Source organism: Leucoraja erinacea, chromosome 1 (genome assembly GCF_028641065.1).
Source record: "Leucoraja erinacea ecotype New England chromosome 1, Leri_hhj_1, whole genome shotgun sequence".
Classification (NCBI taxonomy): Eukaryota; Metazoa; Chordata; class Chondrichthyes; order Rajiformes; family Rajidae; genus Leucoraja; species Leucoraja erinaceus.
Window position 1 is genome coordinate 160,711,895 of NC_073377.1, and position 25,904 is coordinate 160,737,798.

The 25,904-nt window shown below is 44.4% G+C and overlaps 1 protein-coding gene and 1 long non-coding RNA gene across 3 annotated transcripts in view; one reads left to right on the plus strand and one right to left on the minus strand.

The window, feature by feature from the left end:
* LOC129704044 (uncharacterized) overlaps nt 1-25,675 on the plus strand; it is a 78,601-nt gene extending 52,926 nt beyond the window's left edge. The window contains exon 3 of the long non-coding RNA XR_008724674.1: nt 24,393-25,675. This is a non-coding gene — a long non-coding RNA (uncharacterized LOC129704044). The remainder of the gene's footprint in view (nt 1-24,392) is intronic.
* LOC129704029 (transmembrane protein 154-like) overlaps nt 8,920-25,904 on the minus strand; it is a 36,473-nt gene continuing 19,488 nt past the window's right edge. For both annotated transcript variants that reach the window (XM_055646894.1, XM_055646885.1), the window contains exons 2-6: nt 20,776-21,198; nt 19,335-19,371; nt 15,221-15,306; nt 12,988-13,038; nt 8,920-9,249 (exon numbers count right to left, since the gene is read on the minus strand). In XM_055646894.1, coding sequence (XP_055502869.1) covers nt 12,995-13,038; nt 15,221-15,306; nt 19,335-19,371; nt 20,776-21,198 — 590 coding nt within the window. In that variant the 3' untranslated portion in view covers nt 8,920-9,249; nt 12,988-12,994. The remainder of the gene's footprint in view (nt 9,250-12,987; nt 13,039-15,220; nt 15,307-19,334; nt 19,372-20,775; nt 21,199-25,904) is intronic.

The following is a 25,904-nucleotide window of genomic DNA, read 5'->3' on the forward strand; positions in this document are numbered from 1 at the left end:
ATTAAGATCATGTCTGATCTGATTGTAATATCACCTCTACACCAAAGACGTTTCAGCATCTTGCTCAGCAAGAACCTATTTAAGAATATTGAAAATATATATTTCCATTGCCCTTTGAGGAAGTGATGAAATTGTGAGAGAAAAATATTTGCCTCAAATGGCCACCCTCTTATTTTAAACTGTGACTGCTACTTCTGGATTCCCCCTCAAGAAATAACATCCTGACATTTAAAAGACATTTGGATGAGTACATGGATAGGAAAGGTTTGTTGGGATTTGATCCAAGGGCGGGCAACAGGCTAGGAATAGCTCAGCTAGGCAATTTATTCGGCATGGATGAGTTGGGCGAAAGGGTCTTTTTTCAATGCTGTCTACATCCGTGTCTCAATGACGCTGTTATGGCAACAGTGGATTCTGGAATTCTGGAGCAGTGTCTGGAATTCTCTGCCTCAAAGGGCGGTGGAGGCAGGTTCTCTGGATGCTTTCAAGAGAGAGCTAAATAGGGCTCTTAAAAATAGCGGAGTCAGGGGGATATGGGGAGAAGGCAGGAACGGGGTACTGATTGGGGATGATCAGCCATGATCACATTGAATGGCGGTACTGGCTCGAACGGCCAAATGGCCTACTCCTGCACCTATTGTCTATTGTCTATTGTCTAACAGACAAAATGTAGATGCATAAAATGTTCCCCTACATTGATCTCCTTTGTATCCATGTTCTACTCAGAATGTGGCCACAATAATTTCTGAAATAAATATGTTCAACAGACAAAAAATAAATGCTGGAGGAACTCAACCTTAAAACTCTTACAAAACTTACAAACTTCCAAATTTCTTAGGGGGTTGGACAGACTAGAAGCAGGAAGATTGTTCCCGATGTTGGGGGAGTCCAGGACAAAGGGTCACAGTTTAAGGATAAAGGGGAAATCCTTTAGGACCGAGATGAGAAAAACATTTTTCACACAGAGAGTGGTGAATCTCTGGAACTCCCTGCCACAGAAGGTAGTTGAGGCCAGTTCATTGGCTATATTTAAGAGTGAGTTAGATGTGGCCCTTGTTGCTAAAGGGATCAGGGGGTATGGAGAGAAGGCAGGTACAGGATACTGACTTGGATGATCAGCCATGATCATATTGAATGGCGGTGCAGGCTTCACTACTCCTGCACCTATTTTCTATGTTTCTATGTTTCTAACCAGCCAGACACCATCTGTGAAGGGACATGCAAAGACAGCGTATCGGGACAGGATGCTTCTTCAAACAGTTGGAGTAGAGGGGAGATAGCTCGTACGGAAAGAGGTGTGGGGAAAAGAATGAAGCAAAAACTGCAAATGATGTGATCCAATTGCCAGTCTTTGCCCGACTCCTTCCCCTTGTCTCTCTTTACCAGCTTTCCTCCGTCCTCTCCATTAGTCTGGAGAAGTATCATCTCTCCCATTCCCTCCACAGATATTGCCTGACCCACTGAGTTCCTCCAGCGCTTTGTTTTTCACTTAGGATTCCAGCATCTGCAGTTTCTTGTGTCACCTGCACACCGGATTGGACAGCACAACTCAGATAGAACGGTCACTGTTTATCAACAAATACTCACACCTACGTTTTAAAATATCAGAACAGAAATATAAAGGTAGTTTTTTTTTAATCAGAACTGAGAATCCCACTGTTTAAGAAGGAACTGCAGATGCTGGAAAATCGGAGGTAGGCAAAGGTGCTGGAGAAACTCAGCGGGTGCAGCAGCATCTATGGAGCGAAGGAAATAGGCAACGTTTCGGCACGAAACGTTGCCTATTTCCTTTGCTCCATAGATGCTGCTGCACCCGCTGAGTTTCTCCAGCACTTTCGTCTACCTGAGAATCTCACTGATCCGTTTACACTAAAAACAGTAAATGTCAGAAGTACAGAGAACTAAGGTATGGGGACAGAAACATTTCAGCACGAAATTAACACAAACAGTATTTGTTACATTTGTTTAAAAAGTAATTCATGAGCAAGCATTCTTAAAACAAATGAAATGAGCAGTTGCAATCAAACTCCTACAGTTGTGCGTTGTGGTGGATCGGAATCATTCTTTCCCGGAAACGATCCTTGATTGAAGGTTGCTGCAAAAGGTTTTGGAAAAAATGTGATTGGTTACACAGTAGCTTTCACATATCACAACTAAATATTCCATCTGATGGAGTTCACATCATCATTCACAAAACTGATTGAATAAATGCTGCATGGATATGGCCAGGAGTTGGGGTTTGCGAAGATCATTGTTGGGATGTCTATGTTTTTATGTCGTTTTTGTTATTTTTTGTTGGGGTGTGTGTGTGTGTGGGGGGGGTGCGGGTGGGGTGGGAGGGAGGGGGTAACTTTTTAAATCTCTCCCTGCACGGGAGACCCGACCTTTTCTTTGTCGGGTCTCCGTTGTCGTTGGGGCTACAACGTGGAGCGGCCTCCAACAAGAGAAGACCCGGGACTCTGGTGCCGACGACTCACCTCACCGTCGCGGGGCTGGCCGAGTCAGGAGCTGGTGGAGCGGTGGTGGAGAGCTGCTGTGGCCCGACCTCCGGAGATTCGGAGGCTGCAACTGCGGGTCTGGCAGACGGCGGCACCGGGAGCCCGCGGGTCCCTGGAGGGAGACCTCTTTTCAGGGCTCCTGCAACGGCGACTTCTCCCGCACGAGTTGCGGGGTCGAAGAGCTCCTGGAGCGGGGCCTTACATCACTGCCCCGCGCGGCTTGGAATGGCCGCGGGACTCTGCGAGCACACGCCGGGGAGTCTAACACCAACACCCGGTGTGCGACCTCGCACCATCCGGCGTGGCTTTAATGGCCGCGGGACAATCGCCATCGCCAGCCGGAGGGGTTTGACTATGACTCTGACATCGGGGGGGGGGAGAGTGCAGTGGAGAGATACGTTTATTTGGCCTTCCATCACAGCGATGTGATGGATGTTTATGTAAAATATGTTGTGTCTTGGGTCTATTTGTTTGTAATGTATGGCTGCAGAAAAAGCATTTCGTTTGGACCTCAAGGGGTCCAAATGACAATTAAATTGAATCTTGAATCTTGAATCTTGATAAAAGCAGGGAGGGTGCCCTTCACCCGGGCCAATTGGGGGATTGTGAGCCCATGGGAAATTGAGAAGTTGTGAACAGGTCAAGGTCAAGTAGGAGTAACAGTGAGACTGGAAGGTGAAGGGAGAGTGTTGCTGATGCATTGTCCAGGGGGTGGGGGCATGGTTGGTGCTGAAAGTCATAAAGGTGCGTGTAGGACATTCCTCATAGCGCTGTGCTATAATGACCGTGGTGCTTAATAATGTGCATTCCAGACGATTCCATTTGTGATGCTCTAATGACAGATGCTCTGATACAGAAATCATATCAGACAAAAAAGGGAGAATTTTGACTGGAAGCGCATGACTGAATTTAACACCAGCATTATTGCTAATATTTAAGGTTAAATTATTATTATTAGGGCGCCACGGTGGCGTAGAGGTAGAGTTGCTGCCTGACAGCGCTTGCAGCGCCAGAGACCCGGGTTCGATCCCGACTACGGGTCCTGTCTGTACGGAATTTGTACGTTCTACCCGTGACCTGCGTGCGATTTCTCCGACATTTCGGTTTCCTCCCACATTCCAAAGACGTACAGGTTTGTACGTGTGTTTGATATGTGTAAATTGTCCCTAGCGTGTGTTAATTGCGGGATCACTGGCCGTTGCGGCCAAAGGGCCTGTTTCTGCGCTGTATCTCTAAACAAAAATTAGTAAATAACAAATATTTTAATTAACCACATTTTGTTATTTGGAAAATAATTTAAATATTTTTAGTCAAGTCAAGTCAAGTTTATTTGTCACATACACATATGTTGAAATGAAAGTGGCAATGAAAATGAAAGTTTTATAATGATTTTCTACAATTTTAGCAATATTTAAATGTCCCTGAAAACTATGAATATCATTTCCAATTTTAGCTGGCTGTCAGAGACTGGCAGGTGCCTTTTTTCTTTTCTTTTTTTTTTTTAAATCAAAAAATGTATTCAATTATTAAAAATAATATTTACACTACAATAAAACAAGCCAGAACCCACCACCATATTACAATACAAACATGTATCCATAATAAACTACTATATAACTAAGTTAAAATCCTTATTGAGGATACATTCAACACCCTGCGGAGACCAGCGGTCCCGGAACTCCCTCAGGGTGCCCGTAGACAGGGCTGGCAGGTGCCTTGGGGCAAGGTCCTGTGACTGCACCAGCTGAGGTCCAGTTATTGCTAAGAACACAATGCCAGCCACTGAGAACTCATCTGCATCTGACCCGGTACATGCCAGCACAGCTTGGACTCTGGTTCTTGAATAGATTGAGGCCAGCACGATCTAACCCAATGTTGGGCAGTGAATGTTTGCACTTCTGAAACGTTTCATTGTTCATTAAAGGCAACCAATCACTCAACGCACCATTGCTATATTAATCTGAAGAAGGGTCTCGACCCAAAACATTACCCATTCCTGCTCTCCAGAGATGCTGCCTGTCCCGCTGAGTTATCTGTCCCCCCCTCCCACTCCGTATCCGACCTCTCTGTCCTGGGTCTCCTCCATGGCCAGAGCGAGCAACACCGGAAATTGGAGGAACAGCACCTCATATTCCGCTTGGGGAGTCTGCATCCTGGGGGCATGAACATTGAATTCTCCCAATTTTGTTAGTCCTTGCTGTCTCCTCCCCTTCCTCAGCCCTCGGGCTGTCTCCTCCCATCCCCCAGCCTTCGGGCTCCTCCTTTTTCCTTTCTTCTCCCCGCCCCCCCCACGATCAGTCTGAAGAAGGGTTTCCACCCGAAACGTTGCCTATTTACTTCGCTCCATAGATGCTGCTGCACCCGCTGAGTTTCTCCAGCTCTTGTTGTGTACCTTCGATTTTCCAGCATCTGCAGTTCCTTCTTAAACCCGCTGAGTTACTCCAGCTTTTCGTGTCTATCCTCGGTTTAAACCAGCATCTGCAGTTCCTTCCTTCACATTGCTATAAATGACTTTGAGTTTAGGGAAATGCATAGCTGGAATGAACCACGGGTTTGTGGATCATGTTGTGCTGAGATGAAGTGGGACTGGGAAGTGATTGCTGGGAAACCAGGGCGGGGAATGTGTGGCCCAGAATGTGAGGAATGAATCAAATAAATTCCATGAACTCACTAATAAGGTCACACACAGTCACGTTTCTTCAGTATTAAGAGTCAAGAAGCCAGAAATAATTGTTGGGATGGGAACAGATGGGAAGGGACCCTTTTGATCCTAGTTGCAGTCAAGGCTGGAGGAGTATGTGTTCCTGTTTACGAGTCCGGGCTACCAGAGCAGGGGACGTTTGCAGGGACCCAGGATGTAACAGTCGGATGAATGTCAGTAATGAGATGATTCCCTCTCCCTCCGATGTCATGTACACATCTCCTGTACGCTTCTGATGTTGCTCACACCATGACTGTTTTGGTTTTACCTCTATTTTTTGGACTGTGGGTGACTCTGTCTTGAGAAAGACTCTTCTGTAGAAGCGATGGAACAGAATATCATATCATTGTGCTTGGCAATCGCAAGCACCAGCTCAGAGTCTCAACCCCATGGGAGATGCTGCCTGGATGTAATCGACTTGGCAAATCAACTCAGCAATCTGTCAGTTCCTGCTCTCATTGACTGACTCCAAATGTATGTGCCTCTGTTGATGAAGTCTTTTGTCATTATAATTATGGCCTCCAAGCTTTGTACCAAGCTTTGTACTTTAATGGAACGTGCAACAGGGACTTCCATAATAATTGCGATTTTCTATTGCTAGTTTCTAAGACTGTTTCCCCATGTAACACCATACTGTATCACTTTCGATTAATCTGCTGCAAGGTCTTAAACGATCCACTCTCGACCACACTAAACGCTATATTTGGAGATATCTCCGAATGATTCTGCAGGATATGCAACATTCTTACAGCCACAGAGAACCTTTTGTTGATGGCTGGATGCTACAGGGATGGGAGAATGTTCTCAGGGGTGGGAAAGATGTGGAGGGGTTGATGCCTGCAAAGGCATATTCATTGTACAAAGGGGCCACAGAGGGCCTGGAAAACTGTAGCCTGGTGCTCCTGGCAGGAGGTTGCAGGAAGATCTCGCTTGGGGAGGTGTGCAGTCAATAGTTATCTGCAGTTGGAGGAAGCACAATATGTAAACCAGTCCTTGTGCATCACCTGGCTGCTCCTCTAGGCTGAGGGAAAAGGAGATTAAAGGGCCTGTTCCACTTTCGTGTCCTTGGCACGCTAACTACGTGACCTCGTGGTCGCGTTGAGCCGCGACGGTCCCGCGAAGGTCGACCGCACAGCCGTCTGGAGCGCGTGACGTCATTTGAGGATGAACACAAAATGCTGGAGTAACTCAGCAGGACCGGCAGTATTTCTGGAGAGAGGCAATGGGTGATGTTTCGGGTCGAGACCCTTCTTTTCAGACTGAAGAAGAGTCTCGACCCGAAACATCACCCATTCCTTCTCTCCAAAGATGCTGCCGGTCCTGCTGAGTTACTCCTGCATTTTGTGTCTATCTTCAATTTTCTTGGCCCCGCTCTGGGAGTAGAAGTGGGGGCGGATCCGGACCGCAACGGCCGTGAGCCCCAGGCCGAGTTCGGCGATCGTTTGCTGCTTCTGCTGCTGTTGAAGGTGAGACGTTGCGTCGCGCCAGGGTCTTGGGCCTGTCCCACTTTGGCCGTCAGTTACGCGACAGGCCGTTGGCGCGTGAAGATTTCGTTCACTACAAAATTTTCGGAGCCTCGCACGATGTCACGCACAACTACATACCCCTCCGCGCTTCTCAGTGGGACCGGCCCCGCGCGGCCACACGATGCCCGTGTGCCTCAACGCAACCACGAGATCGCGTAATTTGCGTGCCAAGGACACGTAAGTGGGACGGGCCCTTAAGTTCTCTATGCTTGAGTATGGAGTCTGGGTGACTTTCCTACTGCAGCAGCAACCAACAAACTGAGATGTGTCGGTCTTGGCAGTTATAATTGATCCTGAGACTAAAAGACTAAGTGACCTTGACCTTGTCCTCCATGAGCAAAGCTGTCTAAGCACAAGTGAGGTTGTACCTGACTTGCAGGAGCTCAAAAATCTCAATGAACAAAACAATGTAAGTTGCGTGTGCACCCTTTAAAGGGCAAGGTTTTCGGAAAAATAGTGTTCGTCAAGCTGGCTAATCTATGAATAAGAATGAAAAGCAATGAATATTAATTGTCACGTTTCTGACAAATGAGGTTGAACAACTGCAAATGAATATTGAAACTTGCACAAGTGTTGATGTTGATGGAGGGAGTTTAACTGCAGAATAAAAGACAAAGAATTATGAAGATCCGGCTAAATTGTCACGAGTTGAATTTCCCGATGGGTCAGGCAGGAAGGGGCAGAAGGCATGATGGTAGTGTCGCTAAGCTTGTGACTGACAGAGGAACCATGGACATGGCTGATCACTTCCACACACAGAAGCAAAGCTCACATGGTTGATCACTAAGGTGAGGAATTTCTTTAGTCAGAGGGTGGTGGATCTGTGGAGTTCTTTGCCGCAGAAGGCTGTGGAGGCCAAGTCAGTTGATATACTTTTAAGGCAGAGATGGATAGATTCTTGATTAGTACAGGTGTCAGGGGTTATGGGGAGAAGGCAGGAGAATGGGGTTAGGAGGAAGAGATAGATCAGCCATGATTGAATGGCAGATCAGACTTGATGAGCAGAATGGCCTAATTCTGCTCCAATCACTTATAACATTATGACCTATAACCTGTTCACTGCCGAGATTTTTTTCACTTGTATACTCTGACCAGAGTATACTCAGGGATGGCACTGAACAGGTTAAGATGAACAGATCTGTCATCAGCTGTCTGGCATCCTTAATCTTCACATTGCTCCCAATGCGACCCATGCCCACGGCTCATTAGTAAAGGGCCTGTCCCACCAGCATGCGACTCCATGCGGCAAGCGCGACCTAACGTGGTGGCTTGAGCCGTACGGCCTCGCAGGGCCGGTCCCACTTCGATCGGCGGAGCCGTATGGAGTTGTCCGGAGCTGGTCCCGACATCGCGCGGGGCTCCGAAAAACTGACACTGTTCAAAAATTCCGCGCGGCAACGGCCTGCCGGCCTGCAGCCGCATTGAGGCCGTACGCACCGTCTCGACGGGCGTGCGCAGCGTCTCGGCACCGGACACAGCGTCTTGACGCCGTATGCCTAGCGCAAACTTCCCGCGGACTTCGCTCAAACTTCACGTAAACTGGTACGGGACTTCCGCGCGGCCCCCGCTTCCTGTTTGGTCGCCCTCGCTGCATGCCCTTTAGTTGAGCATCAAGTCTAAGATGTTATCAGCTCAGTGCAATGAACCAAGACCAAACTATAGATGTCAATATAACTCTATGTAAAGCCCAACACAATCATAGACTGGGAAAATTCAAAGTCATTCAGCTAATAGTCGATGAGGGTAATTTATTTCACTGTAGAGTCTATCACAGAGAGCTGTCAGAAGTGTCAGTCCTACTAGTAATTATGAGGGAAACAAAACTATAAAAAGAAAGCTGTCAGAACCTTGAGTTCCTCTTAAAAGTATAACAAAACAGTCATATGGGTTATTGATGATTATTCAGGTCAATTATATTTCCCATTTTTGAAAAGACAATACCTGATTAATCATTGTGAAACCGCATACAGCTCCCCCTTGCCTCTGCAATACTAAACTTTTTACATTTCACCTAGTAATCCTTGGTTAGCTAAGCATCAATTGGTTGTGAAGAATTGCTACCAAATGATTCCGAGATCTATTTCTGCATATCTTCATTGCACTCTTTTTAATCACCAAAGTGAATTCTCAAAAGATATATCTCATTTATTATCTATGGTAATAAAAAACAAGACACAAACACAAAACAATAGTGCACTGAATCTACTTTACACGTTTATTGACACTGTTCCACATCAGCTCGAAGGGCCAAATGGCCTCCTCCTGTACCTATTGTCTATCATTCACCTAATGCACACTCTAGCTGATAGCAAACAGGAATTTTTGCGATTGTGTCAAGCAGAGGTTGTAAAAATTCCCCAAGGGTTGGTGGGGAGGCAGAGAGTCGAGGGTGGTCGATGATAAAACAGGAAGCTAGGCCACTTTCTTACACATTTGAAACATCTGGTGTCAGAGCTTCGAGTTCAACGACTTGGGTGAGAACTTCATGCCCAAGGTGGCATGTGGAGGGATTTGGAGACAGTTCCTGTATAGGGAAACAAAACAAGTGAACTGAGGCAAAGATAGAAAGGAAATCCATTGATTATAGAGCTGTACAGCACGCTGACCCATTGTTGTGTGTTGACTCTGCTTCCCACACTGCAGCTTTTATCCTCCCTGGCCATTGACCTTTGTATCTTAAATGCTGCGTACGGATAAGGGGGAAGTCTTTTAGGACCGAGATGAGAAAAATATTTTTCACACAGAGAGTGGTGAATCTCTGGAACTCTCTGCCACAGAAGGTAGTTGAGGCCAGTTCATTGGCTATATTTAAGAGGGAGTTAGATGTGGCCCTTGTGGCTAAAGGGATATGGAGAGAAGGCAGGTACGGGACACTGAGTTGGATGATCAGCCATGATCATATTGAATGGCAGTGCAGGCTCGAAGGGCCGAATGGCCTACTCCTGCACCTATTTTCTATGTTTCTATGTTTCTATCTCTGCCTTCACAACAGTTGATGCCTGCACACCTACAGTGCGACAGGATTGCCATCAACCTCCAGGAAGAATGGACATATTTGTAGGCAGCAACATGGTGCTGTCTGAGTTTGCTCATTATCCCTGCGAACAGAAGCGTTTTGGTTTTGCTCCAGTTTCCTACCACATCTCCAACCGTCTAACCCTGACTCTAATTGGCACTGACATTCTTCCCAGCCCCAATTATCTGCAGCAGGATTTCATTACTATACTGCATAAATGTAGAATTCTAACCCTCTTTCCTGCAACCACTCCCTCCATGACAGCCAGTGTTTTTATGCGGATGACCAGCTGTGCCTTTAATGACTACATTTATTTTCATTGACAGTGTTAGCAGCTGTAGTAGGTTGAGTACTGCCCTAATGTTAACAGAGTAACACTGCAATGCTGCAAATCTTGTTTCAGCATGTCCCTAGGTGTATCCATCCCAATGTGTGTTTTATGTCCTTCTAACCAATTTCATAATTTTCTTGTGAGAGAGAGAGAGAGAGATCTGATTTTGCATTAGCATGAATGCGCTGATCAAATTTTAGTGGGCTGAAGAGTGAAATCCAACCTAGGATCACTAGTTCCCCAGAATAATAATATAATCACCAACTCATATTCTCAGATCACCATGCTGATATATTTTCATGTTCATTTCACCAGAAAAGACTTGTTTTCCATTTGCAGATAACATTATTTTTTTGTGCGTGGAACGGCTTTTGGGATTCAATTTGAGATTGTTTGCTGCAGGTTATAATTGCTATAGATCTTGTCTCTACAAAAGCGTGATTAGAAAATTGAACCCATTATTTATATTCATTTTAATTCCATAAGAGCTGCTTGAACTTGTTCCAAATCACTGTTGAACAAGGATAACATTTCAGATCAGTTCCTTGTTACATTCCCATATATCATAAGTTTTGGTTGTAGTTGATTTCCTGTCAAATTCTCCTGCACATTAAATCCGTGACATTAAAGTTAATAAGCATAAATATACACAAAAGACCACTGGCTCCAAAATGTTAAAAATGCTGGGCTAAGTAACTATTACACGATGTTCCGTTTCCTAGTCTCTACTCTCATTTCTTTTTATCTCTTCCTATGTCAGAGGGTTTCTACAGCAGTTGAATGTGTAAAAGAAGAGAAAACATTTACTTTTATTATGCCCCTGTCCCACTTAGGAAACCTGAACGGAAACCTCTGCAGACTTTGCGCCCCACCCAAGGTTTCCGTGTGGTTCCCGGAGGTTGCAGATGGTTGCAGGTAGTGGAAGCAGGTAGGGAGACTGACAAAAACCTCCAGGAACCGCACAGAAACCTTGGGTGGGGCGCAAAGTCTCCAGAGGTTTCTGTTCAGGTTTCCTAAGTGGGACAGGGGCATTACTTCACATTATCTATTGTTCAAGTGAGCACTCAATAAACCCCCTTGAAAGTACATGCTGCTGTTTTTTTTTTACTGCAAATAGTTGCAAAGCTCACTAATTCTAGGGAAATTTAACCAAACAGGAAATTCTCATAATTAATCTATGGTATCTTCAGTTTAGGGAGTTCACAATAGCTCCGACTAGAATATTTCATCATTTGAGAAGTAAACATATTTTATCATTCTTTGCAGCTTTGAAGAACAATTATAGAAGTGAAACTCATGGAGGCACATGCATACCATATATAATGTGTATGTAAATATGTGTTATCTATCTATATACTATTAAAAGTCTCATCTTGTTTCTATGCATGTTTGTGTCTGTCTGTGTGATTGTATTTTCGTCAAAACGGTACACGGTAGCGCCAAAGTTTTAGTAGAATCTTACTCGGCTTTTTCCCATTGTCGGTCTGGTCAACTTTCCTTCAGTTTGATGTTATATTTTACAAGTTATTGATATTTAAAGGTTTAAAAAAGTCAACATGAACAAGATTTTACTGTTAAAATCCTTCCTGCCAGCTTCCACCAAATATCGATACAAAGTTGCAATAAAGGAACACTGTGTTTCCACCAACTTTTCACCAGAATGGTATATCACAGTCCTCCATCTGACATCTGCAACAATGTTGCCATCATACAACACTTACACCAACTCCTGGCAGGACAGGAGGGGGAGGGCAAATTGGTATTGCAATTGGGGAAGTACAATTGGGGGAGTTCGGTAATGGTTGAGTTGGGGGACCACGCCTCCCATGGGGGTTATGGGTTAGTGGTGCAATATTGCGTTGGGGAATGGGCTGCATTGGGGGCCTGTGTGACAGGGACCCAGAGGGTCCCAGTTGGTCAAGTATATTACTAAAACTCTCATCTTGTCTGTGAGTGAGTTTGCATGCTTGTTTGTGGCTTTTCATAGCCTGAATTATGCCAAAACGCTACACGAAAGCGCTTCCATTTTTGGACCACCTTACTCACCATTGTCCTGTGGTGTATTGTATCATGTTTTATTCAGATTTGTTATATTTTACAAGTTATTCACATTTTTAACTTTACAAAACCCCGCTTTGAGAAAAATGTATTCCCTCTGCACTGGCAGTTACAGCTATGACATCACAATGGGATTGTAGCCCTGCCCGTGACAATGTTGAAATCCCAGGACACTGAGTCCTGCCAGATCTAGCAAGTGCAATTGCATTTTTATTTAAGCTTAAAATGAGGGAGGGTGAATAAGGGGAAATGAACTGCCCCTGCACAGTTGGGGGCTAATGGTGAGTGGTGAAATAATGCATTGGGGGAACGGGTTTGCATTGGGGGACCAGGCCTCCCGTGGGGGCCATGGGTGAGTGGTCGAACATTGCGTTGGGGGAGCGGGTTGCGTTGGGGGACCAGGCCTCCCGTGTGACAGGGACCCAATGGGTCCCACTTGGTCTAGTATGCAATAAAACTTTGCAATACTTCTCATTATTTCAGGCTATTTCAAATATCAATGTTAACTACTGTGTTTAGATGTCAACATGTTATGGTATGGGTATGCTGCAATCATTATCAGATGAAAGCCTAATACTTCTTTTATTCTCATTGCCAAACACCCATGAATCATCTTTGTTGTCCTCAGATCCCTGCCTTCAGCTGCCGTCCATGTCTGTTAAGTGTTTGTGCTGCCACTTTATGCAAGACCACTTTCTGTTGTGCCTTGTCATGGCATGTTGCAGATAGTGAAGGCAATTATTGGCTTTAAAAAAAAATCTATGCATTGTTTATTTAAATGTAAGTATGTAAACTCCACATTTATATTAAAAAATACATGTAATTATCTTTCAGAATTTAAAATACCGAACACTGACCTGCATTTTAATTCTTGTCTTCAATGACATCTGTTAAGTTTTCATGTTGACCTAAAATGATTTTAAAGTGTAATTATCAGAGAGAACAGTGTTTAACAGCACAAATCTCAAGCCCGGTGGAGAAGATACTTGCTGGGCCTTCAAATAAGGTTTTTGCACCGACATTTCCATAAATAATAATAATAATAATAATATTTATTTATATAGCACTTTTCAACAAAATCAATTTGAACCAAAGTGCTTTACAGAGATTGATTAAACTAATTGAACAGATTAAATGTCAATAAATCCATACAAAATAAAAAAAAAAGAGAAAAAGAAAAAAAGACACAGAACAGTACACTATAGAAATCAACAAGAAACGTCCCCCCACAGCAGAATTCACTGTGAGGGAAGGCACTAAAAATATCCAGTTCTCCCCCTCATAGTCCACCCGAGGTCGGGGTCTATATGTGGTCTCCTCAGCCAACTCGATGTTTTCAGGCCCTCTGCCGCGAAGCTGGATCATCGGCGTTGGGTGAACATTCTTCAGCGGCCAGGACTGAAGCGGCCGCTTCCTCCCTGAAGACTGCAATGTCCAAAGTTCTCAGGCCGCGCTGGCCGGACCTCCGACTCTGGCGATCTCGGATCCCAGGCTCCGTTATTGTAAATCCGTGTTGTAAATCCAGTGCCGCCCGCCCGCGGCTGGACGCTCTGCATCCGCAGCTCAACGATGTTGGTGTCCCCGCATTTGCACCGCCGGCGAAGCTGCAGTCCCGGCAGGAAACGCCGCTCCAGCGCTGCTCCAGCTCGATGGTAGGCCGCACAGAGAGGACGAAGAAGCGGTTCGGAAGAAAACCGCATCTCCGACCAGGTAGGACTGGGATTAAAACAGTTTCCCCCTTCCCCCCACCCCCACCCACCACTTAAAAGAAGACCTCCAATAAACATTTTGTACGGACAGGACTAAAAATAAAAATAAAAAAGGGTGAAAGGACGGACTGCAGGAGGAGCAGCCATACACAACGGCGCATCACCCCCGCAGTCCGCCATTTGGAACTTAAGACATTTCCCAATGCAGTTAAAAGAGTAGAGAAGGGACAAGAAGTTATGAGGAAATAGAGAGGGAAGGGAAGTAGGGAAGCAAAGGTGTTGAGACTGTGATGAGAGGAGGGAGGAGTGGGAATGAATATCTTTGTGGCATTTGGAACCACAAGCTACACCTGTAGAGCAACTGCCCTGATGTCTCCCTGCTGGATTGCTTCCTAAACTGGGGACTAAGTCGAGTTCACTAGGCTGAGGGCTTGTTGAATGTATGAATGAATGAATGAATGAATGAATGTATGACTGAATGGATGAATGAATGAATGAATGAATGAATGATTGAATGTATGAATGAATGAATGAATGAATGGTTTATTTCGGTCATACATTAAAAAGAACTAAACTTTACAAACTGTGTGAATATGAACCAACACTGTATCCATTTCACACAATGTTCACACAATCAATGACCGAAAGAGGAATAGGCTGAAGCCACAAAGCTTATTTTTGCCTATCCTATACAATCCATAAAATAACCCAGAATATCAGCATTACAAAGGAAATTAAAAAAAAAAAATTAACTCTAAATTGTAATCGGCTTGGACACGCTAGACTTCAGAAGATTGAGGGGGGATCTTATAGTAACTTACAAAATTCTTAGGGGGTTTGACAGGCTAGATGCAGGAAGATTATTCCCGATGTTGGGGAAGTCCAGAACTAGGGGTCACAGTTTAAGGATAAGAGGGAAGTCTTTTAGGACCGAGATGAGAGAATCATTTTTTACACAGAGAGTGGTGAATCTGTGGAATTCTCCGTCACAGAAGGTAGTCATTGGCTATATTTAAGAGGGCGTTAGATGTGACCCTTGTGGCTAAAGGGATCAGGGGGTATGGAGAGAAGGCAGGGATGGGATACTGAGTTGGATGATCAGCCATGATCATATCGAATGGCAGTGCAGGCTCGAAGGGCCGAATGGCCTACTCCTGCACCTATTTTCTATAGTTCTATGTTTCTAATCCTTTCTTATTTTACATTTTAATAATTTTACATTATAATCCTTAATTATTTTAAATTTTAAGGCTTTTTTGAAACTCAGAGAGCTACAAAATGTCAACTCATCACTAAGCCCGTTCCATAATTTGATTCCCAAAACTGACACATCTAGATTTTACATTGGTCCTCACTTTACATGTTTCAAAAATTCACTCACTCTTTTCTTTCATGCTGCCCATCCATTTGGTGACTTCTTCCATTTCAACTTCCATCACAGAAGCTGCATCTTCCTCGAATATAGGGCTTTTGAAGAGAAATAACAAATAAATATCTGTTGGTCGATTTTGAAAAAATAGGTCTTCGTAAATAAAACCGTAAAAACTGTAAATATTGGTGGCTAATTAAAAAACAATTCACACCTTGAAAATTCTCATGCCACAAATCTGACACAACGTCCCAGCCTCCAGAATCACTTTGTTAACTGCCAAGTCTGTGAATGTCCAGCCCACAGCCTATTTGGACCGTCATGAAACGGATAGCTAAGGCTTTCCGACACCGGGTGACAAGGGTGAAAAGGATGACAAGGACAGCCAGCCTGAGAAGACTTCACTGTCATGAGATCCATCTCTGAACGTTGATTGGGGCAAGTGACAGATTCCATCCATTCATGGACTCTTTATGCCCCTGTCCCACTTAGGAAACCTGAACGGAAACCTCTGGAGACTTTGCGCCCCACCCAAGGTTTCCGTGCGGTTCCCGGAGGTTTTTGTCAGTCTCCCTACCTGCTTCCACTACCTGCAACCTCCAGCAACCACCCGTAACCTCCGGGAAATGCACAGAAACCTTGGGTGGGGCGCAAAGTCTCCAGAGGTTACCGTTCAGGTTTCCTAAGCGGGACAGGGACATAACAGCCCTTCTCCCTGATTACAGGAGGCATCCACCACAAGACATGTGGCTATCTGGAACAAACTAGTCACTTTGGATGCTTTAAGTGGCAGTTTAGTTTAAAGATACGCCGCCAAACCACGCCCTTCAACCTTCCAAGTCTGCGCCGACCAGCAAACCCCGCACACAAGCACTATTCCGTACACTTGGGAAATTTACAATTTTTACCAAAGCCAATTATCCTACAAACAAGTATATCTTTGGAGTGTGGGGGGAAACTGGAGCTCCTGGGGAAAACGCTCGTGGTCGTGGGGAGAACGTATAAACACCATACAGACATGAGCCATAGTCAGGATCATACCCAGGTCTCTGGTGCTAAAAGGCAGCAACTCTACTGCTGCGCCACCGTGCCACCCCTTTATATTCTGTCCAGTGGATTTTATTTTATTTTATTTTTTTATTTTTTATTTTTTTTTTCTTTTAATTTAAATCTTTTTATTTGAATTTCACAGCAATTTGCATACATACAATGATAACAGACCGTGACAGTCAAGGCATAATTGTGCAACAGTATGTAAGCGACCCTCAAAGCCCTTACCCTTACCCACCTTCAACCCACCCGAATCAGGTCAGAACCAAACGGGGACAAACAACACTCACATACATATACATCCACACTGTCCAGTGGATTTTAAATAATTCTTGGATTTAATCTGTGATCTTTCTGCAAGACCTATGGTGCAAGCACACACAACACAAGTGAGATGGTATCTATTTAATCAGCTCCTGCCAGTTGTGAAAGGAAGTCCTTGAGCAACATCAACTCAAGCATTTCGAGCAGTAAACAGTCACTTCTGACAAAGCAAAGCAAGGCATGTCTCATGTGTTTGGTGACCATCAGGGAAAGTCGATGGCAACATACGACTAGCGTTCCCCATCATTTTTTCCCCGAAACCAGCAGCATAGACACATAGAAACATAGAAAATATTGTAGGTGCAGGAGGAGGCCATTCGGCCATTCGGCCCTTCGAGCCAGCACCGCCATTCATTGTGATCATGGCTGATCGTCCCCTATCAATAACGCGTGCCTGCCTTCTCCTGCCATATCCCTTGACTCCACCAGCCCCTAGAGCTCTATCTAACCCTCTCTTAAATCCATCCAGTGATTTGGCCTCCACTGCCCTCTGTGGCAGGGAATTCCATAAATTCACAACTCCCTGGGTGAAAAAGTCGGGCATTTTCATGCACACATAGTTTAATGCAGGAGCCCTAAGATTACTGTCAGTAATTCCACTGAATGATCTGCTTCATCCTCAATATAATCAAAAGTCACCAGAATGGCTGTGAATAGGTTTAGGTTTATTTTTGTCACATGTACCGAGGCGCAGGGAAAAGCGTTGAATTGCATGCTATTCCAACAGATCAGATGTACCGTGCATAGATACAATTAGTTCAAACTTAAGTACAATAAATATTGTAATTAAGTACAATAAATCCCATTACAATGGGATGTCAATTGGATAGACATCCCATCTTTAAATACTGATGGTATCGAGTGCTTAGAGAATATAAGGTACTATTCTTCCTATGAAATACTATGAAAATCTTGTGTTTAGACAATAGCCACAATAGACAATAGGTGCAGGAGTAGACCATTTGGCCCTTCGAGCCAGCACCGCCATTCAATGTGATCATGGCTGATCATCCCCAATCAGTACCCCGTTCCTGCCTTCTCCCCATACCCCCTGACTCCCCTATTTTTAAGAGCCCTATCTAGCTCTCTCTTGAAAGCATCCAGAGAACCCGCCTCCACCGCCCTCTGAGGCAGAGAATTCCACAGACTCACCACTCTCTGTGAGGAAAAAGTGTTTCTTCGTCTCCGTTCTAAATGGCTTACTCCTTATTCTTAAACTGTGGTCCCTGGTTCTGGACTCCCCCAACATCGGGAACATGTTTCCTGCCTCGAGCGTGTCCAAGCCCTTAACAATCTTGTATGTTTCAATGAGATGCCCGCTCATCCTACTAAACTCCAGAGTGTACAAGCCCAGCTGCTCCATTCTCTCAGCATACGACAGTCCCGCCATCCCGGGAATTAACCTTGTAAACCTTAGTTATGTGAGACCTTTTTAATTGTTTACTAAGCATAAATACTACTTAACAACCTATTAAATGACCCTCACATGATTATTTCAAATTAATAGGCATTTTATAAAGTGGCAGTGTATTTTAATGCACTGTGAAATTCCTGACCTGGTTTGCAACACCTCAGACTTATCTACATTCTCAACTCCTCAGCCCACCTCCCCAACTGATCAAGATCCTGCTGATAATAATCTTAGCTATCGACACTTTAGTGTCATCTACAAACTTACTATTCATGTCATCTACATTCTCTTCCAAATTATTGATAAGCATTGATGGTGCCAGCACCGGTCCTGCAGCGCACCACAAGTCAGGCCTCCAGTCCAAAACACAATCTTCCAAGATCACTCTCTGCTTCCTTCCGTGAAACCAATTCTCTATTCAGCCACCTAAGTCTCCCTGGATCTCATATGATCTAATGCCAACTCATCTCCTTCATTTATCCAGAGCAACATTAAAGCTTCCCTTCAACACTGACCTTCCTTCCATCGAGGGCATTTATCGCAGTCGCTGCCTCAAAAAGGCTGGCAGTATCATCAAAGACCCACACCATCCTGGCCACACACTCATCTCCCTGCTACCTTCAGGTACCTGAAGACTGCAACGACCAGGTTCAGGAATAGCTACTTCCCCACAGCCATCAGGCTATTAAACCTGGCTCGGACAAAACTCTGATCATTAATAGCACTTTATCAGTTTATTTATTCATGTGTGTATATATTTATATAATGGAATATGGACACATTGATCTGTTTTGTAGTCAATGCCTACTATGTTCTGTTGTGCTGAAGCAAAGCAAGAATTTCATTGTCCTATTAGGGACACATGACAATAAACTCACTTGAACTTGAACTTGAACCATCCATTTTATTCCTAAATGATTCCAGGATTTTGTGGTCAGGAATTTATCCAGGAAACGTATTATTAATATTATTGAATTATTTCAGATAATATTCCGTGAAACAAAGCTTGACACCAGTTCTAACCTTACCTGTTATCATTTAAAACCTGTGCCTCCACTTCCACTATCAAGTTTGAATTTGTGGAATTATCCAAGCATTGGAATATGAAAGGAGTATCTCTGTCCAATAGCAGCACAAATACTTTCGGACATTTACACCCAGCAGCATTTCAAAGTGACAAAAATCATCCAGAAACATAAAGACATTCACATTAAGATGAAATGCTTTTGAAACATGTTAGTGTTTCCCTCTTAAAGCATGTTGCAGCTAGCTTCAGAAATAATTTCAGTTTATGTAAGTGTATTTAATTGTGTTTAAAAGAATGCATTAGAAACCTCATACCTTGTTGGAATTTCACAGCTAATATCATCATATTTTCCTGTGAGAAAGAAGTAAATACATGTTGAAACACATTTCCACACACATTTTCTGAAATCTGGAGATCCTCCACAACATTTCTTAGCAATTACTCTATTGTGAGTCGATCTTTCAATTATGATTTAATATGAAATGAACCCAACACCCTACCCTGGTAGCGGCCTGCTCCTCACTGCGTTCTGAACACTAACCATCAGTCCGCCAAGGTCTACTACATCTCCCAGTTGTAAACCACTTTAACCCCCCTTCCCATTTCCATACTGACTTCCTGTCCTGGGCTACTTCCATTGCCAGACCAAGGGCACATGCAAACTGGAGCAACAACACCTCAGTTTCTGCTTATGTAGCTTACAAGCCAATGGAACATTGAATTCTCCAATATTAGATAACCTCTAGCAACTTCCCCCGCCCCCTCCCCTTTTTTGGTAACTTCTAGAAACATCTCTCTTCCCCCTCCCCCACTAAAAATCTGTTAAGCAGCTTCCTAGATCACAACCTTGTATTCCTCTCGGGCTCATACATGTTTCTATCTATAACCATATAACCATATAACAATTACAGCACGGAAACAGGCCATCTCGGCCCTACAAGTCCGTGCCGAACAACTTTTTTTTCCCCTTAGTCCCACCTGCCTGCAATCATACCATAAGCCTCCATTCCCTTCTCATCCATATGCCTATCCAATTTATTTTTAAATGATACCAATGAACCTGCCTCCACCACTTCCACTGGAAGCTCATTCCACACCGCTACCACTCTCTGAGTAAAGAAGTTCCCCCTCATGTTACCCCTAAACTTCTGTCGTTTAACTAGCCTTTCCCTTCTGTCCCTCTCTAGCCTTTGTCCAACTATCTGCCTATGAAAAGCCCCTCATCTGAGATCAACTGTTGCTGGCCACGTTTCATCCAGCCTCTTTTCGCTTCCAGTTTCCCCCCCCCACTGTCCCTACTACAAATAAATTCTTAAAAAAGATCTGAGGATGGGTCCCGTCCCGAAACGTCACTTATGTAATTTCTCCAGAGATGCTGCCTGACCCGCTGGGTTACTTCGCCTTATTGTGTCTATCTTTTTTGCTAATTTTTCATCAGACACAAATTCAAAATGTGATATTGTTCCAATGTGCTAGATTTCTCATGAGATTGTTTGGAGTGTGCCAAAGCAGCAATGAAAGTACAGTAACATCCACTCTGCTGTGGCACACTGGACAGGGAACAAGTAGGATTATACTGGCCACTGTTCCCTACAAATTGGCTTCAAATGAAAGTAAAATCAATGTCCCCCATTGCAACCCTGCCCACAGTCATCTGATTGTTTTTTTCTTTACAGGCCAGCTATTTTGTTGGCTCCTTGATATTTATTTCAAGACAATACTATTGTCTTTAGCTTGAACACATCAGCAACTTACTTTTTCTTTTCCCAGAGGAACAAGTCATCACAATGGCAATAATTAAACCAAGCAGAAAAAGGATCAGAATTGGTAGCAGAATGATCCCAATTAATTTAGGGTTATCCAATTTGATCTTCGTGGAATTTCCCGATGATGAGAAAATGACCAATGCATATGTAGAATTTTCAGTTCTTATCCAGAGATGTTCAATTGCCTTTGTGATAGGATTTGCAATATCTTCGTTGCGGACATCTTCCAGAATGATTGTTGTTGCTGCTGAACTTTGTGAGGCCGTTGGTGATGCCTTTCTGCTTGGCTGTGATGTCGGACAGTTGTGGGTACAGGGACCATGAGGTGTACCAGCAGTATCTGTTTCATATTCAGCCGTCTGAGTTGCCTGAATCGTTATAGTATCGTTTCCAGTTTTTCCTAATGAATAGCCTGTTGGAATGAATCAGAGGATTAAAAATCAATTACCTATATGTAACATATGAAGTTTGTGAAGAGTCGCAGCTGCTCCAGAGTAATTGTAAGGAGCTCAGCAATCTTAACTATCCTCTCCATCACCAGTCCCTGCCCCATTCCTGTCACTTTCTCACCCTACGACACTCAAGGATTTATTCTGTCAAAGAATAATAAAAATGGAATCTGCACACCACTGCTATGCTTTGAAATTCTTCTCATCTGCTCATCATTCACGGCCCTATTTACAGCTCATCCCCACGATCACCCAGGTTTTATCCGATCAGAGACATGCACCTTCCCCACCTTCCCTGCAGTTGAACAGGCTTCTTTCTAGTTGTGAGTAATGCCCCTGTCCCACTTAGGAAACCTCTGGAGACTTTGCGCCCCACCCAAGGTTTCCGTGCGGTTCCCGGAGGTTGCAGGTGGTTGTCGGAGGTTGCAGGTAGTGGAAGCAGGTAGGGAGACTGACAAAAACCTCCGGGAACCGCACGGAAACCTTGGGTGGGGCGCAAAGTCTCCAGAGGTTTCCGTTCAGGCTTCCTAAGTGGGACAGGGGCATTTATAAGGGTCAGATTTGAAACACAAAGTTTCTCTTTCCACAGATGTAATCTGACCTGCTGAGTGCTTCAAGTGTTTTCTGTTTTTGTTTCTCTCTGTCCACTCCAACATGTCCTTGGTTTTAATCTGCTGTGCCCAATGGGTTACAAGCCAAGAAGTGGAGCGGGAGATCTCTTCATATGCGCATGTGTGTGTGTGTGTGTGTGTGTGTGTGTATCAATGTGTCAGGATCCTCATGGAGAATTCCAACAGAGCTCCACTATCATAGCCTAGAAGCTCACATGCTCTGTCTGAGCTCACTGCTGTGACTGAGACACACCAGACAGGAATTGTCCAGCATAAAGAACAAACCAATGGACAAACCAACTTCCGAAAAGACAAACCAGAAGATGGGGACACTACAATATCTTCATGAGTTGTATCTGTTATGAATTGAGCTTGTTTAGGATTGTAGCAACTGCCCTGTGGAAGAAAGCGAATGTCACATGCCCTCTGGCTCAATCTAATACAAAAACACATCAGCGCCTCTACTTCCATAGAAGATTACGGAGAGTCAGTTTGTCAAGGAGGACTCTCTCTAACTTCTACAGGTGCACAGTAGAGAGCATGCTGACCGGTTGCATCGTGGCTTGGTTCGGCAACTTGAGCACCCTGGAGTCTTTTCGACTACAAAAAGTTGTAAACACTGCCCAGTCCATCATCAGCTCTGACCTTCCTTCCATCGAGGGGATTTATCGCAGTCGCTGCCTCAAAAAGGCTGGCAGTATCATCAAAGACCCACACCATCCTGGCCACACACTCACCTCCCTGCTACCTTCAGGTAGAAGGTACAGGAGCCTGAAGACTGCAACAACCAGGTTCAGGAATAGCTACTTCCCCACAGCCATCAGGTTATTAAACCTGGCTCAGACAAAACCCTGATTATTAATAACCCATTATCTGTTATTTGCACTTTATCAGTTTATTTATTCATGTGTGTATATATTTATATTATGGTATATGGACACACTGATCTGTTTTGTAGTCAATGCCTACTATGTTCTGTGTGCTGAAGCAAAGCAAGAATTTCATTGTCCTATACAGGGACACATGACAATAAACTCACTTGAACCTGAACAGCACCCTGTGGTCATCAGTACAAAGACCTCAACTCTGGAACCGCTGAAGACCAAGGAGGATCTTGAAACAACAACTCTAGTCAGGATCCAGAGGCAGACAAACTGGCCCTTTTGGGTAACTTCAGTGGTGGGGTTGGAAAAGATGCAGCCATGTGTAAAACGGAGTATGGAAGCAGATATGTAAAGTACTGTTAACACTGAGCCATAGAACTTCATAATAAGTATTTTAATAAGAATACATACAGAGACCATAACAGTAGGTACTGTAGGCTCAAAGTCATACACTCCATTGAGGATAAATGGGGATACTGTGGATAGGGTGAGCTGTTTTAAATATCTGGGAGTCCACATCTCTGAGGATATGACATGGGCATCACACGCCGCAGCACTTGTGAGTAAGGCAAGGCAGCGCCTTTACCACCTGAGGCGATTGAGGAAATTCAGAGTGTCTCCGAGGATCCTCCAGTGCTTCTACTCAGCGGCTGTGGAAAGCATCTTGTCCGGAAATATTACCATCTGGTTTGGGAATTGCTCTGCCCAGGACAAGAAGGCTCTACAGAGAGTAGTGAGTTCGGCCGAACGCACTATGGGAACTTCACTCGCCCCCGTGCAGGAACTATACATCAGGAGGTGCAACTCCAGAGCCAATAAAATCATGGGAGACCCCTTCCACCCCTGCAACGGACTGTTCCAGCTGCTATGGTCAGGCAAACGCCTCCGTTGCCATGCTGTGAGAACGGAGAGGATGAGAAGGAGTTTCTTCCCAGAGGCCATTCGGACTGTAAACTCCTATCTCACCAGGGACTAACTTTACTGAACGTTTTTCCTTCCAATATTTAATATGTAAAAGAATATGTGTGTGTTTATGATTGTGTTTATAGTTTGTTTGGTTGTTTGTTTGTTTGTCTTTTTGCCTAACGTCCGCGAGCATTGCCACTTTCATTTCACTGCACATCTCGTATGTGTATGTGACAAATAAACTTGACTTGACTTGAGCTCAAACTGCAAGTATGATTGTTTATATTCCACAGGATGGCATGATGGAAACCCGACATGGATTAGGGATCGGGTCCTAAATAGCAAAACCAGACATGGATCTAATCAGCAATAGTGATTGATCTACAGCAGACTCCAACAGAATCCTCCTTGGAACATGGCCTTCCTTGTCCACTTGTGGGAGAGCCACAGACAAGGAGACGCAGCAGCAAAACAAGTGACTGGTTACAAACAACTGAGGTTGATAGGAATGTCCTTTCCCAGAGAGTGGTGAATCTCTGCAATATCTCTGCAATACTCTGCCCCCGAGGGAAGTAGAGGTCAGAGCTTTAGGTATTGTGAAGGTGTAGATGGATAGATATTTGAAAGATAAAGGAGTTGAGGGTTGTGAAGAACTGGGGCGCAGAGTTGAGGCCAGCATAGAGCAGCTACGATCGAGAGGCCCGGAGACCTTGCTTCTATTTTCTTGATATCTGGTGTTTTCTTGTGTTTTGTCAGAGAGACAACCATGAGGCCTGTTGGCAGCACAACCCACCTGGGCACCAGGACCTGTTAGAACGTGTCAACATATGAGCAAGCATAACAGGGTTGTGACATGAGAGGTACTGTTAACCACTGGACTGATAAGCATCTGATCCATTCTGTTATCTCCAACCAAATGTCATCACAACAGCAATAATAAAATATAAATGAAGCCACAAGAATATTGATGACAGTGTTCTTAAGAATCCTGCCAAAAAAATCCCTTCTGAGACAACACGCAACCAAGAGGTGTCTGGACTGCCCTGAGATCAACTATAGGTACAATAGAAGAAGCGCTCCTTGGCTTATCGGAAAGCACTAAAAGCAGTTTTACGAAAATGACCAGAAGATCCAAGAGCTAATTAAATCTAAATACAAGGTGTTCTAGAAGTGAACTGCCCAGCATGCCTCAAGGAAAATGACATTGGATCTTATAGAAACATATACAATTAAAAAAGGACTGGACAAGCTAGATGCAGGAAAAATGTTCCCAATGTTTGGGCGAGTCCAGAACCAGGGGCCACAGTCTTAGAATAAAGGGGAGGTCGTTTAAGACTGAGGTGAGAAAAAACGTTTTCACCCAGAGTTGTGAATTTATGGAATTCCCTGCCACAGAGGGCAGTGGAGGCCAAGTCACTGGATGGATTTAAGAGAGAGTTAGATAGAGCTCTAGGGGTTAGTGGAGTCAAGGGATATGGGGAGAAGGCAGGCACGGGTTATTGATAGTGGACGATCAGCCATGATCACAATGAATGGCGATGCTGGCTCGAAGAGCCGAATGGCCTCCTCCTGCACCTATTTCCTATGTTTCTATCATTTCCGAGGATGTTGCCAGGACTAGAGGGTCTGAGCTATAGGGAGAGGTAGTGTAGGCTGGGTCTCTATTCTTTGGAGTGCAGGAGGATGAGGGTGATCTTATAGAGGTGTACAAAATCATGAGAGGAATAGATCGGGTGGATGCACACAGTCTCTTGCCCACAGTAGGGGAATCTAGGACCAGAGGTCATAGATTCAAGGTGAAGGGGAAAAGACTTAATAGGAATCTGAGGGGTAACTTTTTCACACAAAGGGTGGTGAGTGTATGGAACAAGCTGCCAGACTATCCCATCATTTAAAAAGCAGTTAGACATGTACATGGATAGGACAGGTTTGGAGGGATATGGACCAAGCACAGGCAGATGGGACTAGTGTAGCTGGGACATGTAGATCGGTGTGGGCACGTTGGGCTGAAGGGCCTGTTTCCACACTGTATCACTCTATGACTCTATGAAAACCAAGATCCAACTAAAACCAAGATCCCCATAAAAACAGACGGTGGCTGGAAAAATAGTGAAAAAGGCCGAGCAACTCACTGGCACCATGATGTAGACCGTCACGGGCCAGAGGAACTAGGAACGGGCAGGGGTTTGCCAAGGATAAAGACATAGTCAGCACCCACTCAAAAGAGCATGTTGAAAAAGTCCAGAACTACGACCATATCATTGACAG